The 19,448-nt window shown below is 46.7% G+C and overlaps 1 protein-coding gene across 3 annotated transcripts in view; it reads left to right on the top strand.

Moving 5' to 3' along the window:
• Positions 1-19,448, top strand: part of C6H18orf63 (chromosome 6 C18orf63 homolog) — a 570,510-nt gene that overhangs the window by 418,811 nt on the left and 132,251 nt on the right. For all 3 annotated transcript variants that reach the window (XM_077270092.1, XM_077270091.1, XM_077270093.1), the window contains one exon: positions 1,668-1,744. In XM_077270092.1, the coding sequence (XP_077126207.1) occupies positions 1,668-1,744 (77 nt within the window). The remainder of the gene's footprint in view (positions 1-1,667; positions 1,745-19,448) is intronic.

Below are 19,448 nucleotides of genomic sequence, written 5' to 3'. Positions count from 1 at the left end.
AATATTTGGACTGGGCGGCCATTGCTGTTCGCGCTCTCCAGCTTGCCTACGCCCACTTCACGCCCCTCTTCTCTTCCTGCGCTCTCCTCAGCGCTGCAATGGCGGCGGATTTTGGCGGCAAATGGCGCAGCACAGTCCTTGCAATAACGTACAGTCCAAGCACCATAAATCACAGTTCCAAGGCACACATGACCTGATTCTTCAGGCTTAAGTAGATCCTGTTCGTGACGCCAAGTTGTGGCGCCCCCACCGCCGCAGGGCCGAGGGGTACCCGGTACCGGGCCTGTATGAGTCTCTGCTCTGGGGTTGTCACGGCGGCTAGGCCCCGGTCCGTGACCCTGCCGTGGGGCGCACAGTGAATACTAGGTGTGGATGATGGTGGGGATGCTGTAGTGGTGCGGTGCAGTAAATAACGAGGACACCAGGTTGCAGTCTCTTTACCTCTTTACTGAAGATCTCTGGGTCCTCAGTCCGGAACACGGTTCACCAGGCTGCGCAAGTCCGGCCGGTCCAATGGCACCTCCAGAGTTCTCTTCACAGGTGGAAATCGGTGCCTTCCTACTAGCGCTATGTGTTGTGGTCCTTCCCTGCTGTGCTTACGGAAAGTACCCCACAACTGTTGTGTCTGTTTCTGATGTTCCCTCACAACTCGATTAGATGATGTTCTGCTAATCCTCCGTCCCTCCCTGATGTTCTGGTTGGGACGGCACCCGTTTGACAGGTAGGCTCGGAGCTCTTCCGGGACCCTAGAGTCGCCCCTCTCCACAAGTTGCCCCCCAAGACTGCATAGGTGATATGTGTTAGACAGCCCGCCTTAGACTGACTGTCCTGCCGTGGTTTGGAGTATTGCTTGAAGCTGAATATTATTCTACTCCCTCGGCGTTCCGGCCACCGGTAGTGCGCCTCAGTAGGATGTTGCTTCGGTCTTACAGCACGACTCCTACTGGTATTTCTCCTTTGCGTGATCTCGTTTCTCACTCAGCACAATCTATCTCGCTTCTAATCCTTTCTTGGGGACTGCCGCTACCCGGAGCAGGCACGGTCCCGTTACGTTCTTTCTTGTTGCCAAGCCTCTGTCAGGATCCCACCCCTGACAGAGACCCTACTGTATCTTCCCCCACAACACCCTCTGCCACAAGGTGTTGCCTGGTTCCAACCCAGTCAGCTTTCTGATCTAACTTCCTGCCTGACCCCCAGTTTACCCACTATGGTGGGGAGTGGCCTAATGAATAGCACCCTTAGCTCCCCCCGGAGGCCCAGCTGTGAAATGTATTGGTGTCTGTGATACCTGATCAGATGAACTCCTTCAGTGCCATCAGACGCACCATAGCTCCCCATAGTGGCGGAGCCACAGTACTGCAACGACCAGGACTCTGGGGCGCTGCATAAACAAGACACACCAAAAAGAGACAAAAAATAGTGTCAAAAACGCATGGCAAAATGGCAAGTAACCTAATTTTCCCAATATGTACAGAAATTCTGCAGAAAATCTGCAACACCAAAGACTCATTGTGGGAATGAGGCCCTGCAACTATCCGGAGAAAAGGATATCTGTTTTTCTATTCAACATAATTAGTGCTAATTACTGTTTCATTTGTAACACTAATTTGTAGTTTTGATTATCATCATTGTTATGATTTATTTCTCCATAAATATGTTTATTTCAGCAATCTCCATCAATGTATTGGATAATCAACTATTTATAACAGTGCAAGTGCATGCAATTCGGCTGCCACCTTTTCAGGTAATTTTTTATTTTATGGTGAGGGTAAGGAAATCTGTGGTAAAATATGTTTATTAAAAATATGATAAAGACAATTATCCAAATCTACACATTAACACCTTTACTGCCAGTGATGTATCTCATGCATCCTTGCAGGGTGGTAATTTAGTAGCCAAAAATGTAATAAATATGTCCTAATGGTGCTATCTCAGCTTGGATTGAAGTTACAGCAGTGATGCAGAACTCATTTTGAGGGCTTGCTCACACGAGTGTATACATCTGACGAGTGCTACTTGATATTTCATTGGATAGAGCTCAGACCAATGTTATTCTATAAGGCAGTGCTGATCTGCGTTTTTTTCTCATAGTGATTTCAGCATGAGAAAAAATTTACAGCACAAATCAGATGATACCCATTTAAGTCTATGGGTGTGAGGAAAACTTCGGACTGTACTCTGATGATGACTTTCGAGTGCAGTCTGATTTCTGCAAACTCACACAATAGAAAAGATGGAGAAATTTTGTTCTCCATCTTCTCACCTATGCTACAATTCTCTCATCTGAGAGAATTGGATCTGTCATGCTAGGTGAGGAAGAAGCTAGGTGCATAACATGGGAAGAGAGTGGTGGAGCCCAAACACTAGGAAAGGGGGAGTGGAGACCCTAAGGGCTTGTTTCCATTTGCGAGAAACACGTCCGTGTCTCGCATGTGGAAACCAAGCTCTGGTGCCGGCACTTGGGAGCGGAGCGTGCGGCCGCATAGGAACACATGGAGCCGCACGCTCCGCTCTGGAGTGCCGGCTCCGCAGCTTGGTTTCCACATGCGAGATACGGACGTGTGCCTCGCATGTGGAAATGAGCCCTAAGGCAGATCTGACAACACCCTGTCTGCTCTTAAGTCTCCTGGTTTTTTATTACAAATACTGATGTAAAATACTGAACAAATACTGAATGTGTGAACATGGCCTTAATGTGAAAGCTGCATGTATTTGAAGCAGTCACTCTGGACTCTCATATTAACGCCTTCGCGATATGCGTCATACTAGTACTGCTCTGCGGGAACTACATTTGTGCTAGGAGCAGTACAGAGCCGCGATCGCCGCTGTGATCGCGTACGGGTGTCAGCTGCATGTGACAGCTGGCACTCTGCAGCAATGCTAGCATCGATCACCAGCATTTAACCCCTCTAATGCCGCTGTCAATTATGACAGCGACATAGAGGGGCATCGTGCAGTCATCGCATTATTCTCATGGTCTCCATGGAGACCCCCGGCCCCAAGATGGCTGCGGGGTCTTTTCGGGTCCTCAGGGAAGGTGGATTGTCAGCGTCTGCTGAGAGGAGGCGCCGACATGCCTCCTTCCCTGCCTGTCATATTGCTGATCTGACACTGTGCTGTGCACAGTGGGACATACTGTGCATACTGGGACAATTTAACAAAGTAAAAAAATTTATATACTAATGTGTAAAAATATATATTTTTTTAAATCCCCAAATAAAGAAAAAATAAATAAATAAATATTTTTCCAATAAATACATTTATTTGTGTAAGTAAAAATAATATATAAAAGTATACATATTTGGTATCACCACGTCCGTAACAAACCGCTCTATAAAACTGTCCCACTAATTAACCCCTTCAGTGAACACCATTAAAAAAAAAAAAAAAAAAAAACGAGGCAAAAACTGCTTTATCATCATACCGCAGAACAAAAAAAGGAATAAAACGTGATCAAAATGACGCATGTAAATAAAAATGGTACCGCTGAAAACGTAATTTTGTCCCGCAAAAAACAAGGTGCCAAACAAATCAGCAGAAAAATTATAAAGTTACAAGACATAAAAAAACATATAAATGAGGTATTGCCGTAATCGTAGTGACCCGAAGAATAAAGCTGCCTTACCAATTTTACCACACGCAGAACGGTATAAAAGACAAAAAACAAAAGCAATTCCTGAATTGCTGGTTTTTATTCATTCTGTCTCCCAAAAATCGGAATAGAAAGCGATCAAATAATGTCATGTGCCCGAAAAAGGTACAAATAAAAACGTCAGCTCGCCCCACAAAAAACAAGCCCTCACATGATTCTATCGCCTGAAATATGGAAAAATTATAGCTCTCAAAATATGGTGATGCAAAAACTAGTTTTCGCAATAAAAAGCGTCTTTTAGTGTGTGACAGCAGCGAAACATAAAAACCAGATATAAATCTGGTATCACTGTAATCGCACTGACCCGAAGAATAAAGTTGCCTAATCACTTATACCGCTCAAGGAATGGCGTAAAAAATAAATAAAATCAATTCTTCACATTAATTCTGCCTCCGAAAGATCGCAGTAAGGCTCGGCGCACATTTATCCTGCGCTGAGTGCTTGCACTGGGGTTTCTGTGTAAATCTCTGAAATACGTGATTCAAACAGAACCTCTGGTGGAAGACTCACTATAATGAGGCAGATGGAGGTACTGTGAGCGCCATAGGATCTGTGATCCAGCGGTGTCCATCTTTTTAGGATTGCATAAAAGTGCCGTTTTTGTGCACTTCTGAAAAAAATGAAACCACAGAACAGAGGCCAAATGAAGTCCAGAGTAACTGTGCTGCCTCACTATAGTCATCAGGGGTTTCATCTGAATCACGTAACTCAAAGATTTAGATGGAAATGCTCAGCGTAGAGTGCCGGATAAATGTGATCCAAAAAGTTATGTAAAATGTTCCCAATAAAAGCTTCCACTCAGTCCACAAAAAAGCAAGCCCTCACTCAGATCTGTCCTCTGAAATATAGGGGGCTCCCACGTTACTGGTAGTTCAAAGAATCTGGAAAAGCAAAATGGCTCCTCACCCGCCAAAAACAATTCAGCAAATTGTCCCCTCCCAAATCCAAATGCCCCCTCCCTTCTGAGCCCCATTGTGTTTAAACAACAATAGGTGCCCAAATGTTTGGCATTTCTGTAGTGATGAGAGCCCGCCTAATTTACAGGTGCGTGTCTCCAGAAGCATGGGCTGGGCATGACGTACTGGTGACTGCAAAGTACTGGTCGCTACAACGGCCATTTGCAATTTTCACTCAGTAACATCCACTGCTGCTTGTTTCAGGAAAATGCCCATTGAGTCAAAATCATCACTACATCTATAGATAAATTCCCAAAGGGTTAAAATTTCCAAAATGGGGTCCCTTATGGGGTACATCTGCACTGTAATATGGCGCTACTTCCCTTCTGAGCTTTGCACTGCGCCTCACAAGTAGTTTTTGACCACATATGGGGTATCGGTGAACTCAGGAGAAATTGCACAACAAACTTTGAGGTCCATTTTCTCCTTTTGCCATTGCAAAAATGCAAAATTTGCACCTAAAAAAGATTTTTGTGGGAAAAATATTATTTTTTTTATTTTTACGGCTTAATGTTATGAACTTCTGTGAAGCACCTGGGGGTTCAAGGGGATCAATACACATCTAGATAAGTTCCCTAAGGGGTCTAGTTTCCAAAATGGGTCACTTATGGGGGGTTTCCACTGTTTAGGAGCATCAAGGGCTCTTCAAACGCGACATGGTGTCTGTTAATTATTCCATAAAATTTTGCATTCAAAAAGTCAAATTGCCCTCCTTCCCTTTCAAGCCCTGCCGTGCGCCCAGACAGTGGTTTCTCCCCGCATATAGGGTATCGGTGTGCTCAGGAGAAATGGCACAACAAATTGTATAGAGCAATTTCTCCTGTTAACCTTATGAAGATGCAAAATATGGAGCCAAAAAAGAATTATTTGGGAAAAAATTGATTTATTTTTTTATTTCTACGGCTCTAAGCTATAAATGTCTGTGAAGCACCTGTGGGTTCAAGGTGCTCAAAACACATCTAGATCAGTTCCCTAAGAGGTCTAGTTTCCAAAATGGTGTCTCTTGTTGGGGGTTCCCACTGTTTATGAAATATGTATGCGGGCACCATCTATCTAATACATATTGTTGGGATCACCTACTGCATATATAAAGCATAAACTCCAATGAAAAAGAAAAGATATATGCAGACCACAAGGCATCACCATAAAAATTTACAATTTTATTGGAAAGAAACATACAATACATTTAAAAACACTTACAAATCCTACATGGATATTGCACTGAGAAAAAGATCCAAAATAAAGAGTCAAATACTCATAGACCCACCAACCAATAATACAAAATTGCTTGCTATATACTGTAACAACAGGATTATAAATAACTCAGTCAAGGATTAAGACAAAGTATATGCCATGTCCAAAATACAATGTATATTCATGCAATTGCCACCATTAATAATGTCCATAGATGAATAACAATAAAGTAGACTATAACATAATCCAAATATTGATACCTACTCAAAGATATTCTTGCAATGGATATATCTAAACCTAGATCAGGGTCAGCAAGATCAGGGTCAGCTTATATTTAGCCCCATTTTAGTCAGACAGTCATCCCTTTAAGGCAAGTGCAGCGCCCCAGAGTCCTGGTTGTTGCAGTAATGTCGCTCTTCCACCAGGGGGAGTGATATTACGTCTGATGGTACTATAGGAGTTCACCTTACCAGGTATCACAAGTCACACTACACTTCACCCTCCAGTCCACCAGGGGGAGCGTTGCTTCTATCTATTAGGGCACTCCTCACACATGGGTAAAACTGGTGGGTTGGATAGGAAGTTAGGGAGAAGCTACCTGGGTTTGACCCAGAGAGGACCTGTCAGGCAGACAGGGGGAGAAGGAGGAACATCTGAGCTGCAGACAGAGGGTCCCTGTCAGGGGTGGGATCCTGACAGAGGCCAAGCACGAGATAGATCGTTACAGAGCTGCGCCTGCACCCATTGCGGCAGCATCCTAAGAAAGGACACGAAGCGAAGTATATTGTGGAGAGTGAGAAATGAAGTCACAGCACAAGGAGATAATACAGGGAGGAGACCTGCCCCATGATTGGAAGCCTCCTTCTGAAGCACGTAGCCGGTGGCCGGAACACCGAGGGAGTAATTAACTCTACGTATTACTTCAGAAATCGGCAGGGCAGTTAATTCCAAGTTGGCTGTCCAACCTTAATACCTAAGAAGACACGGAGGCAAATTGTGGGAGAGGGGCGACGCTAGGGTCCCTATAAAATAGCTCCAGGCCTACCCCATCATACGGGTTGTCCTATCCATACCATCTGGGGGACAGAGAGAACATCAGAGACATCTACGAAAGTTGTGAGGACTATCCCGTGGTGCTCAGCAGGGAGGTACTACAACACACAGGCGCTAGTAGGAAGGCTACTGATTTCCACTTGGATAAGGGAACTCTGGACCGGCCGGATTCCATCTGCCCTGTGACTATTGCTCTGGACTGTGGGTGCTGAAGTCTTCAGTAAAAGGTAAAGAGACTGCAACCTTTGTGTCCTTGTTATTCACTGCGCCTTACAGCGTCCACCATCATCACCTACACATCTGGGAAGCCCTGGGGACATACTTCACCTGTGGGAAGGTATACCATCTAGCTGCCATTCCATCACCCCAGCGGACCCCTAAGCAGCGTCGGTCACCCTGACCGAATACGACAGGTGGCGTCACAAACACCAGACAAACTACACCTTTAATTGGGCTCCCCTCAAAGGGCCACGGGCCGGGTCGGGCCACCGTGACATCCACTGAACTGAGAAGGACCCAGTACAGAATACCCCACTGCCCTTACGCGTGGGGGCGCTCCAATCTTTGGCATCACAAACAGGATCTACTTAAGCCTGAAAATCAGGTCATGTGTGCCTAAGAACTGTATTGGAACTGTGATTTACTTGAGACTGTGTATTATCATTTGCCGCCAAAATTCCCGCCAAAAATTGCCGCCATTACAGCGCCACGAGGAGCGCAGAAGAAGAAGAAGGGTGTGGAGTTGTGGGCATGAACGAACTGAGAAGCGCGAAAGACAATGGCCGCCCAGTATAAATATCTCTGTACCTTGAGGACGTGTCCGTCAGCGGCCGAGATCTGCCTCCTGATCCTCAATGGTGGGCGGAGACAACAAAAGCGATACCGCCCCAGGAGGAGAGAGCAGAAAAAGGACCAGGAAGAGGCAAGCCACGTGGAGGATGCCATGGCCAGCCACCCGGGACCAGAGTGTGGGGTCGGAGCAGAGGACTCCCCCAGCCACTTGGAGAGACACCGCAGCCAGGCATTTCCCATTGGCCCTGCCTTCCTGCAGGCCAGCGTGGAAGAGCTCAGTGACCAACTCCTGCGGACGCAGCTGAGCACTGAGGCCGGGTGGAAGAAGACCTTTATCGGGAGCCTCACAAGACGTCTGTTGGCAGCCTCGTCCGGTCCGGAGCAAGAAAGAAGTTCCAGCGCTCCGAAGCCAGAAAGCAAGGCCCTGCCGGAAAGCGAGATGCTGCAAACAGAGATGACAACGCCGCAGCACAAGGCCCTGCAACCAGCGTTCCAGACATCAGCGGAGACGGAGCAGACCGGCACCGGAGGGACCGCACCTGAAGCAGGTATGAAGAACGACCCTGCCCTGATGACCGACACCACTCCAGCGACTGCTCGTGCCACAGCTACTGACTCCGTTCCAGTGACTGATCTTGCAGCAGCCGCTACCTCTGCTGCAGCAAATGCCCATACTCAAGCTATGCAGACCTCCATCGCTGCGCATGACTTAACCGTACATGAAAGACGGACTAACGGTGTTTATCCAGCACCGGGTATAATCCTGGACCTCACCCTTCCCAGGCCAAGAAGGGTTATGTGCCAGGTGCAGCCCTGGAAGCCGTCCAACTAAGCCTCGAAACACCGACAGTATGTAAATAGTTAACTGTTTGTTACTGCTGCTAAAACCCGTCAAGGGTAATTCTTAAAGGGATCCCTTTGTTTACCCGGGATCCCTATTGTTTCCAGTTTTATTTGCACAAAGTTCATCATTGTTCTAAAGGACTGCCGAATCATGGACGGTGAATGATTCACAAACTACTTGTATATAGTTTGCATCTTCTTAAGGGTGCTCTCTACTGGTTTTACAAAGAAGAGCTTTTTGAAGAGACTGTTCCTGTTCTTGTTGTTTTTACAAGTGATAATTGACTTGCAAATTGATTGCTTGCACTACCTCAAAAAGGACTTGAGATTCCCTCTTAAAGGGAATGTTTACTTGTTGCACTTAGATAATGTTGCCTTAAGTAGTTAGATAGAAATGATGTTCTTACATAGTGATAGTATGTAGTCAAGAATAGAAAATGTTTAATGATGTACTTTAAATAAAATTGAAGTTAAAGTAATTGCTAGGTTTTGAAGGAATAGGCTAAAGGAAAATGCAGTAGGCCCGTGAGGGGTAGACAGATAGTCCTGCATATGTGGAAGAAGTAAGAATAAAGAAAAATGTTAAATTATTGTTATAGCACTTAGTAGATAGGATACCTGTATGGGTAATTAGTTCCATAGATAGATAATAACTGTTTTCAAATTGCCTTTGCACAATGTAAATATGTTTCTGTTTTGCAACGTTCAAGTGTCCTCACCTCCCATAAAGGGAAGTACTGTTAAATTAATTTGTTTAAAGCATTCCAAAAATTTTGTATGTCTTTTGCTAACATGTATTGTTGTTCTTCTTTTCCCAGTCCCGGAGTACTGGATTTAATGGGGGGGAATGCAGCGCCCCAGAGTCCTGGTCGTTACAGTAATGTCGCTCTTCCACCAGGGGGAGTGATATTACGTCTGATGGTACTAAAGGAGTGCACCTTACCAGGTATCACAAGTCACACACCACACTTCACCCTCCAGTCCACCAGGGGGAGCCTTGCTTCTATCTATTAGGGCACTCCTCACACACGAGTAAAACTGGTGGGTTGGATAGGAAGTTAGGGAGAAGCTACCTGGGTTCGACCCAGCAAGGACCTGTCAGGCAGACAGGGGGAGAAGGAGGAACATCTGAGATGCAGACAGAGGGTCCCTGTCAGGGGTGGGATCCTGACAGAGGCCAAGCATGAGATAGGGCATTACTGTTATGAACCGGTGGTTTAGGAGCAACATGGGACGAGCTCTGGAGGAGGTGGTACCTGTACTAACCGCAGTTCCTGAGCTTATCACAACACTAGAAGTAGCCGTGGGATGTTCCTGTCACTCCCTAGACACCTCGTCACAGCCGGAGGACTAACTACCCCTAAAGATGGAAACAGGAAAGCTATCTTGCCTCAGAGAAAATCCCCAAAGGAAAGGCAGCCCCCCACAAATATTGACTGTGAGTGGAGAGGGAAATGACATACGCAGAATGAAATCAGAATGTAGAAAAGGAGGCCAGTCTAGCTAGATAGATAGAACAGGACAGAATACTGTGAGGTCAGTATAAAAAACTAGAAAAATCCACCACAGAGTTTACAAAAATCTCCACACCTGACTAAAGGTGTGGAGGGTAAATCTGCTTCCCAGAGCTTCCAGCTTAACTGAATAAATCCATATTGACAAGCTGGACAAGAAAAAACATAGAAAGAGCTGAACGATTAAGTCCACAATATGTGGACAGCAAAAGAACAAGCAAGGACTTATCTTTGCTGAACTGGTCAGAATATCAGGGAAATCCAAGCAGAGATGTGATTCCAACCAGGAGCCATAGACAACTGGCCCAGGCTGAAGGATAGAGCCAGGATAAATAGCCGAGCCAGAAAGACCATCAGTGGAAGCAGCTGCTGACTGCTAAATCCAAGGAGCAGCAGTTCCACTCAAAACCACCGGAGGGAGCCCAAGAGCAGAACTCACAAAAGTGCCACTTACAACCACCGGAGGGAGCCCAAGAGCGGAATTCACAACAGTAACCCCCCTTGAGGGGGGTCACCGAACCCTCACCAGAGCCCCCAGGCCGATCAGAGCGAGCCAAGTGAAAGGCACGAACCAAATCGGCGGCATGGACATCGGAGGCAACAACCCAAGAATTATCCTCCTGGCCATAACCCTTCCACTTGACAAGATACTGAAGCCTCCGCCTCGAAAAACGAGAATCCAAAATTTTCTCCACCACATATTCCAACTCCCCCTCAACAAACACCGGGGCAGGAGGATCAACCGAGGGAACAACGGGCACCACATATCTCCGCAACAAAGATCTATGGAAAACATTATGGATGGCAAAAGAGGCTGGAAGGGCCAAACGAAAAGACACCGGATTGATAATCTCAGAAATCTTATAAGGACCAATAAACCAATGCTTGAACTTAGGGGAAGAAACCTTCATAGGAACATGACGAGAAGATAACCAGAATAAATCCCCCACCCGAAGCCGGGGACCAACACACCGACGGCGGTTAGCAAAACGTTGAGCCTTTTCCTGAGACAACGTCAAATTGTCTACCACATGAGTCCAACTCTGCTGTGACCTGTCCACCACAGAATTCACACCAGGACAATCAGAAGGCTCAACCTGCCCTGAAGAAAAACGAGGATGAAAACCAAAATTACAAAAGAAAGGCGGAACGAAAGTAGCCGAACTAGCCCGATTATTAAGGGCAAACTCGGCCAACGGCAAGAAAGCCACCCAATCATCCTGATCAGCAGACACAAAGCATCTCAAATAGGTTTCCAAGGTCTGATTAGTTCGCTCAGTTTGGCCATTTGTCTGAGGATGGAACGCCAAAGAAAAAGACAAATCAATGTCCATCCTAGTACAAAAGGACCGCCAAAACCTAGAAACAAACTGGGAACCTCTGTCAGACACAATATTCTCCGGAATGCCATGCAAACGAACCACATGCTGAAAAACAATGGAACCAAATCAGAGGAGGAAGGCAATTTAGGCAAAGGTACCAAATGGACCATTTTAGAGAACCGGTCACAAACCACCCAGATAACAGACATCTTCTGGGAAACCAAATAATGTATAATGAACAGCGCTCCATGGTCTTTATCAATGTTGTGGTCGAAACGTCGCATTGAACCATGGCTTAAATAAAGTTCATCTTGAAGACTTTTACACCTGGATGGAGCGCTGTTCATTATACATTATTTGGTTTGCTGGAATCCAGGACGGTTCTCTGGATGTGGAACGAGCGCTCTATTGAACAGTGAGTGCTGTCAGCCTGTTTTGCTTTTTATCTTCTGGGAAACAGGAAGATCCGAAATAAAATCCATGGAAATATGCATCCAGGGCCTCTCAGGGACTGGCAAAGGCAAAAGCAGCCCACTAGCGCGGGAACAGCAAGGCTTGGCCCGGGCACAAGTCCCACAGGACTGCACAAAAGAACGCACATCCCGCGACAAGGAAGGCCACCAAAAGGACCTAGCAACCAAATCTCTGGTACCAAAAATCCCAGGATGACCAGCCAACACTGAAGAATGAACCTCAGAAATTACCTTACTAGTCCATCTATCAGGAACAAACAGCTTCCCCATTGGACAGCGGTCAGGTTTATCAGCCTGAAATTCCTGAAACACCCGCCGCAAATCAGGGGAGATGGCAGAAAGAATCACCCCTTCCTTAAGAATGCCAACTGGCTCAAGGACTCCAGGAGAATCAGGCAAAAAACTCCTAGAGAGGGCATCAGCCTTAACATTCTTAGATCCCGGAAGATACGAGACCACAAAATCAAAACGGGAGAAAAACAGGGACCATCGAGCCTGTCTAGGGTTCAGCCGCTTGGCCGACTCGAGGTAAATCAGATTCTTATGATCGGTCAAGACCACAATGCGGTGCTTGGCTCCCTCAAGCCAATGTCGCCACTCCTCAAATGCCCACTTCATAGCCAACAACTCCCCATTGCCAACGTCATAATTGCGCTCCGCAGGCGAAAACTTTCTGGAAAAAAAAGGCACACGGTTTCATCAAAGAACCATCAGAATTCCTCTGAGACAAAACGGCCCCTGCCCCAATCTCAGAAGCGTCAACCTCAACCTGAAAAGGAAGAGAAACATCCGGCTGACGCAACACAGGGGCAGAAGTAAATCGGTGTTTAAGCTCCTGAAAGGCCTCAACCGCCGCAGAGGACCAATTCGTCACATCAGCGCCTTTCTTCGTCAAATCGGTCAGGGGCTTAACCACACTGGAAAAGTTGGCAATGAAACGGCGATAAAAATTAGCAAAGCCCAAAAATTTCTGAAGGCTCTTCACCGATGTGGGTTGAATCCAGTCATGAATGGCTTGGACCTTAACAGGATCCATTTCTATAGACGAGGGAGAAAAAATAAAACCCAAAAAAGAGACCTTCTGAACTCCAAATAGGCACTTAGACCCCTTCACAAATAAAGCATTATCACGAAGGACTTGGAATACCATCCTGACCTGCTTCACATGAGACTCCCAATCATCGGAAAAAATCAAAATATCATCCAAATACACAATCATGAATTTATCAAGATAATTGCGGAAATATCATGCATGAAGGACTGAAATACAGAAGGAGCATTAGAAATCCCGAAAGGCATCACTAGATATTCAAAATGGCCTTCGGGCGTATTAAATGCAGTTTTCCATTCGTCACCCTGTTTAATACGAACAAGATTATATGCCCCTCGAAGGTCAATCTTAGTAAACCAACTAGCCCCCTTAATCCGAGCACACAAATCAGAAAGCAAAGGTAAAGGGTATTGGAATTTGACCGTGATCTTATTAAGAAGGCGATAATCAATACAGGGTCTCAAGGAGCCATCCTTCTTGGCAACAAAAAAGAATCCCGCTCCCAATGGTGACGAAGACAGACGAATATGCCCCTTTTCCAAAGACTCCTTGACATAACTCCGCATGGCGGCATGCTCTGGCACAGACAGATTGAAAAGTCGACCCTTAGGGAACTTACAGCCAGGAATCAAGTTAATAGCACAATCACAGTCCCTATGTGGAGGAAGGGAACTGGACTTGGGCTCATCAAATACATCCTGGAAATGCGACAAAAACTCAGGGACTTCAGAAGAGGGGGAAGAGGAAATTGACATCAAAGGAACGTCACAATGTACCCCTTGACAACTCCAACTAGTCACAGACATAGATTTCCAATCCAGCACCGGATTATGTTCCTGTAACCATGGAAAACCCAGTACAACAACATCATGCAAGTTATGCAACACCAGAAAACGGCAATCTTCCTGATGTGCTGGAGCCATGCACATGGTCAGCTGAGTCCAATACTGAGGTTTATTTTTGGCCAACGGTGTAGCATCAATGCCCCTCAAAGGAATAGGGCTCTGCAAAGGCTGCAAGGAAAAACCACAGTGCCTGGTGAATTCCAAGTCCATTAAGTTCAGGGCGGCGCCTGAATCCACAAATGCCATGACAGAAAAGGACGATAATGAGCAAATCAGGGTCACAGATAAGAGAAATTTAGGCTGTACAGTACTGATGGTAACAGACCTAGCGACCCTCTTAGTACGCTTAGGGCAATCAGAAATAACATGAGCAGAATCACCACAGTAAAAACACAGCTTATTCTGACGTCTGAATCCCTGCCGTTCTGCTTTAGTCAAAATCCTATCACATTGCATAGGCTCAGGACTCCGCTCAGAGGACACTGCCATATGGTGCACAACTTTGCGCTCGTGCAGGCGCCGATCAATCTGAATGGCTAGAGACATAGATTCGCTCAAACCAGAGGGTGTGGGGAACCCCACCATAACATCTTTAAGGGCTTCAGAAAGACCCTTTCTGAAAATTGCTGCCAGAGCATCCTCATTCCATTTAGTGAGCACAGACCATTTTCTAAATTTCTGGCAGTATAATTCTGCCGCTTCCTGACCCTGACATAGGGCCAACAAGGTTTTTTCTGCATGATCCACAGAATTAGGTTCGTCATACAATAATCCGAGCGCTTGAAAAAATGCGTCTACATTAAGCAATGCCGGATTCCCTGATTCAAGGGAGAATGCCCAGTCCTGATGGTCACCACGCAGCAGAGAGATGACAATCTTAACCTGCTGAATGGGATCACCAGAGGAACGGGGTTTCAAAGCAAAAAACTATTTGCAGTTATTTTTAAAGTTCAAAAACTTAGATCTGTCCCCAAAAAACAAATCAGGAGTAGGAATTTTAGGCTCTAAAGCCGGAGTCTGGACAACATAATCTTGGATACTCTGTACTCTTGCAGCAAGTTGATCCACACGAGAAAACAAACCCTGAACATCCATGCCAGTGCCAAAATCCTGAACCACCCAGAGATTAAGAGGAAAAAAAAGGCAAAACAGACTGCAAAAAAAAAAATGGCTCAGAACTTTTTTTTCCTTCTTTTGAAATGCATTTAATTCATTTTTGGCCAGTTGTACTGTTATGAACTGGTGGTTTAGGAGCAACATGGGACGAGCTCTGGAGGAGGTGGTACCTGTACTAACCGCAGTTCCTGAGCTTATCACAACACTAGAAGTAGCCGTGGGATGTTCCTGTCACTCCCTAGACACCTCGTCACAGCCGGAGGACTAACTACCCCTAAAGATGGAAACAGGAAAGCTATCTTGCCTCAGAGAAAATCCCTAAAGGAAAGGCAGCCCCCCACAAATATTGACTGTGAGTGGAGAGGGAAATGACATACGCAGAATGAAATCAGAATGTAGCAAAGGAGGCCAGTCTAGCTAGATAGATAGAACAGGACAGAATACTGTGCGGTCAGTATAAAAAACTAGAAAAATCCACCACAGAGTTTAAAAAAATCTCCACACCTGACTAAAGGTGTGGTGGGTAAATCTGCTTCCCAGAGCTTCCAGCTTAACTGAATAAATCCATATTGACAAGCTGGACAAGAAAAAACATAGAAAGAGCTGAACGATTAAGTCCACAATATGTGGACAGCAAAAGAACAAGCAAGGACTTATCTTTGCTGAACTGGTCAGAATATCAGGGAAATCCAAGCAGAGATGTGATTCCAACCAGGAACCATAGACAACTGGCCCAGGCTGAAGGATAGAGCCAGGATAAATAGCCGAGCCAGAAAGACCATCAGTGGAAGCAGCTGCTGACTGCTAAATCCAAGGAGCAGCAGTTCCACTCAAAACCACCGGAGGGAGCCCAAGAGCAGAACTCACAAAAGTGCCACTTACAACCACCGGAGGGAGCCCAAGAGTTGAATTCACAACAGTACCCCCCCTTGAGGAGGGGTCACTGAACCCTCACCAGAGCCCCCAGGCCGATCAGGGCGAGCCAAGTGAAAGGCACAAACCAAATCGGCGGCATGGACATCGGAGGCAACAACCCAAGAATTATCCTCCTGGCCATAACCCTTCCACTTGACAGGATACTGAAGCCTCCGCCTCGAAAAACTAGAAAAATCCACCACAGAGTTTACAAAAATCTCCACACCTGACTAAAGGTGTGGAGGGTAAATCTGCTTCCCAGAGCTTCCAGCTTAACCAATGCCCAAACCCCATAACCTCCCTATCCAACATCACTGAAGGGGGGCTTAATTGTCTCCTCTCCGAATCACACCTCACCACCTGTGCGCTCGACCCCATCCCATCCCACCTCCTCCTCAACCTCACCACCACACTTATCCCATCCCTAACCCACCTCTTCAACCTATCACTAACTTCTGGCACCTTCCCCTCTGCGTTCAAACATGCCACAATCACGCCCATCCTTAAAAAGCCAACCCTCGATCCAACTGCTATGTCCAGCTATCGCCCAATATCGCTGCTCCCATTCGCTTCCAAACTCCTGGAGCAGCACGTCCATGCTGAACTCTCCTCCCACCTCTCATCTAACTTGTTGTTCGACAATCTACAATCTGGTTTCCGCCCCCATCACTCAACTGAGACTGCCCTGACCAAAATCACTAACGACCTACTTACCGCCAAAGCTACTGGACAATACTCTGTACTCCTCCTTCTAGACCTGTCCTCTGCTTTTGACACAGTTGACCACTGCCTCCTACTAAGATCCTCTCCTCCTTTGGCATCAAAGACCTCGCCCTATCCTGGATCTCCTCATACCTTTCCAACCGCACATTCAGCGTCTCCCACTCCCACACTACCTCCTCATCCCACCCTCTCTCTGTTGGAGTCCCCCAAGGCTCTGTTCTAGGACCCCTACTCTTCTCAATCTATACACTTGGCTTGGGACAACTCATAAAGTCCCATGGATTCCAGTACCACCTCTATGCTGATGACACTCAGATCTACCTCTCTGGCCCAGACGCCACCGCTCTGCTGTCCAGAATCCCAGAGTGCCTATCTGCCATATCCTCCTTCTTCTCCTCTTGCTTCCTCAAACTCAATGTGGACAAATCTGAACTCATCATCTTTCCTCCATCCCACAAATCTTCCTTACCTGACCTATCTATCGCAATCAACGACATCATGCTTTCCCCCGTACCCGAAGTCCGCTGCCTCGGAGTAACCTTCGACTCTGCCCTGTCCTTCAAACCGCACATCCAAGCTCTCTCCACCTCCTGTCGCCTCCAGCTCAAAAATATCTCCAGAATCCGTCCTTTCCTCAACCCTCAATCTACTAAAATGCTTGTGCATGCCCTCATCATCTCCCGCCTTGACTACTGCATCATCCTTTTCTGTGGCCTCCCTGCTAACACCCTTGCACCTCTCCAGTCCATCCTTAACTCTGCTGCCCGACTAATCCATCTCTCTCCTCGCTACTCCTCCGCTTCCCCCCTCTGCAAATCTCTTCACTGGCTCCCATTCCCTCAGCGTATCCAGTTCAAATTACTAATACTGACCTACAAAGCCATCCATAACCTGTCTCCTCCATATATCTCTGAACTAATCTCCCGATATCTTCCCTCACGTAATCTCCGGTCCTCCCAAGACCTCCTTCTCTCCTTCACACTTATTCGCTCCTCATCCAATCGCCTCCAAGACTTCTCCCGAATATCCCCCATCCTCTGGAATTCTGTGCCCCAACACGTCTGACTATCAACCACAGTCGGATCCTTCAGACGGAACCTGAAAACTCATCTCTTCAGGAAAGCCTACAGCCTGCACTGACCTCGCTGCCTCCTCATCACTACCAAAGCTCGCCTCACCAACACCGGAGCTCCCGCAACCCCCAACCTACTGTCTCCTTCCCCATAACCCTGTAGAATGTAAGCCCGCAAGGGCAGGGTCCTCGCCCCTCTGTATCAGTCTGTCATTGTTAGTCTGTCTACTGTAAGTGATATCTGTATTCTGTATGTAACCCCTTCTCATGTACAGCACCATGGAATCAATGGTGCTATATAAATAAATAATAATAATAATAACTGAATAAATCCATATTGACAAGCTGGACAAGAAAAAACATAGAAAGAGCTGAACGATTAAGTCCACAATATGTGGACAGCAAAAGAACAAGCAAGGACTTATCTTTGCTGAACTGGTCAGAATATCAGGGAAATCCAAGCAGAGATGTGATTCCAACCAGGAACCATAGACAACTGGCCCAGGCTGAAGGATAGAGCCAGGATAAATAGCCGAGCCAGAAAGACCATCAGTGGAAGCAGCTGCTGACTGCTAAATCCAAGGAGCAGCAGTTCCACTCAAAACTACCGGAGGGAGCCCAAGAGCAGAACTCACAAAAGTGCCACTTACAACCACCGGAGGGAGCCCAAGAGCGGAATTCACAACAATTACGGAGCTGCGCCTGCACCCATTGCGGCAGCATCCTAAGAAAGGACATGAAGCGAAGTATATTGTGGAGAGTGAGAAACGAAGTCACAGCACAAGGAGATAATACCGAGAGGAGACCTGACCCAAGATCGGCAGCCTCCTTCTGAGGCGCGTAGCCGGTGGCCGGAACACCGAGGGAGTAATTAATTCTACGTATTACTTCAGAAATCGGCAGGGTAGTTAATTCCAAGTTGGCTGTCCAACCTTAATACCTAAGAAGACAAGGAGGCAAATTGTGGGAAAGGGGCGACGCTAGGGTCCCTATAAAATAGCTCCAGGCCTACCCCGTCATACGGGTTGTCCTATCCATACTGTGAAGAAACCAGATTGTATCTTAATTACCCAGACAGCTACGTTTTTGCAAACCAATAAGAACTGAATTTTCATCTGTATATTGGCTTGTGCATTTAAGTGTTTATGTCTGGTGGTTCAAGAGGACAGACTTGCAGACTGATACCATTTAACATACAGTGTAAAGGTACCTTCACATTAAGCGACGCTGCAGCGATAGCGACAACGATGCCGATCGCTGCAGCGTCGCTGTTTGATCGCTGGAGAGCTGTCACACAGACCGCTCTCCAGTGACCAACGATGCCGAGGTCCCCGGGTAACCAGGGTAAACATCGGGTTACTAAGCGCAGGGCCGCGCTTAGTAACCCGATGTTTACCCTGGTTACCAGCGTAAAATGTAAAAAAAACAAACAGTACATACTTACATTCGCGTCCCCCGGCGTCCGCTTCCTGCACTGACTGAGCGCCGGCCCTAACAGCAGAGCGGTGACGTCACCGCTGTGCTGTACTTTCACTTTCACTTTACGGCGCTCAGTCAGTGTGGGAAGCGGACGCCGGGGGATGCGAAGGTGAGTATGTAGTGTTTGGTTTTTTTACATTTTACACTGGTAACCAGGGTAAACATCGGGTTACTAAGCGCGGCCCTGCGCTTAGTAACCCGATGTTTACCCTGGTTACCAGTGTAAAACATCGCTGGTATCATTGCTTTTGGTGTCAAACACGACGATACACGCCGGTCTGATGACCAAATAAAGTTCGGAACTTTGTTCAACGACCAGCGATATCACAGCAGGATCCTGATCGCTGTTGCGTGTCAAACTAAACGATATCGCTTGCCAGGACGCTGCAACGTCACGGATCGCTAGCGATATCGTTTAGTGTGAAGGCACCTTAAGTCTGTAGTGGTG

The sequence above is a fragment of the Ranitomeya variabilis genome, chromosome 6 (assembly GCF_051348905.1).
Source record: "Ranitomeya variabilis isolate aRanVar5 chromosome 6, aRanVar5.hap1, whole genome shotgun sequence".
NCBI classification, from domain to species: domain Eukaryota; kingdom Metazoa; phylum Chordata; class Amphibia; order Anura; family Dendrobatidae; genus Ranitomeya; species Ranitomeya variabilis.
This window is presented reverse-complemented; position numbering and strand designations above follow the sequence as displayed.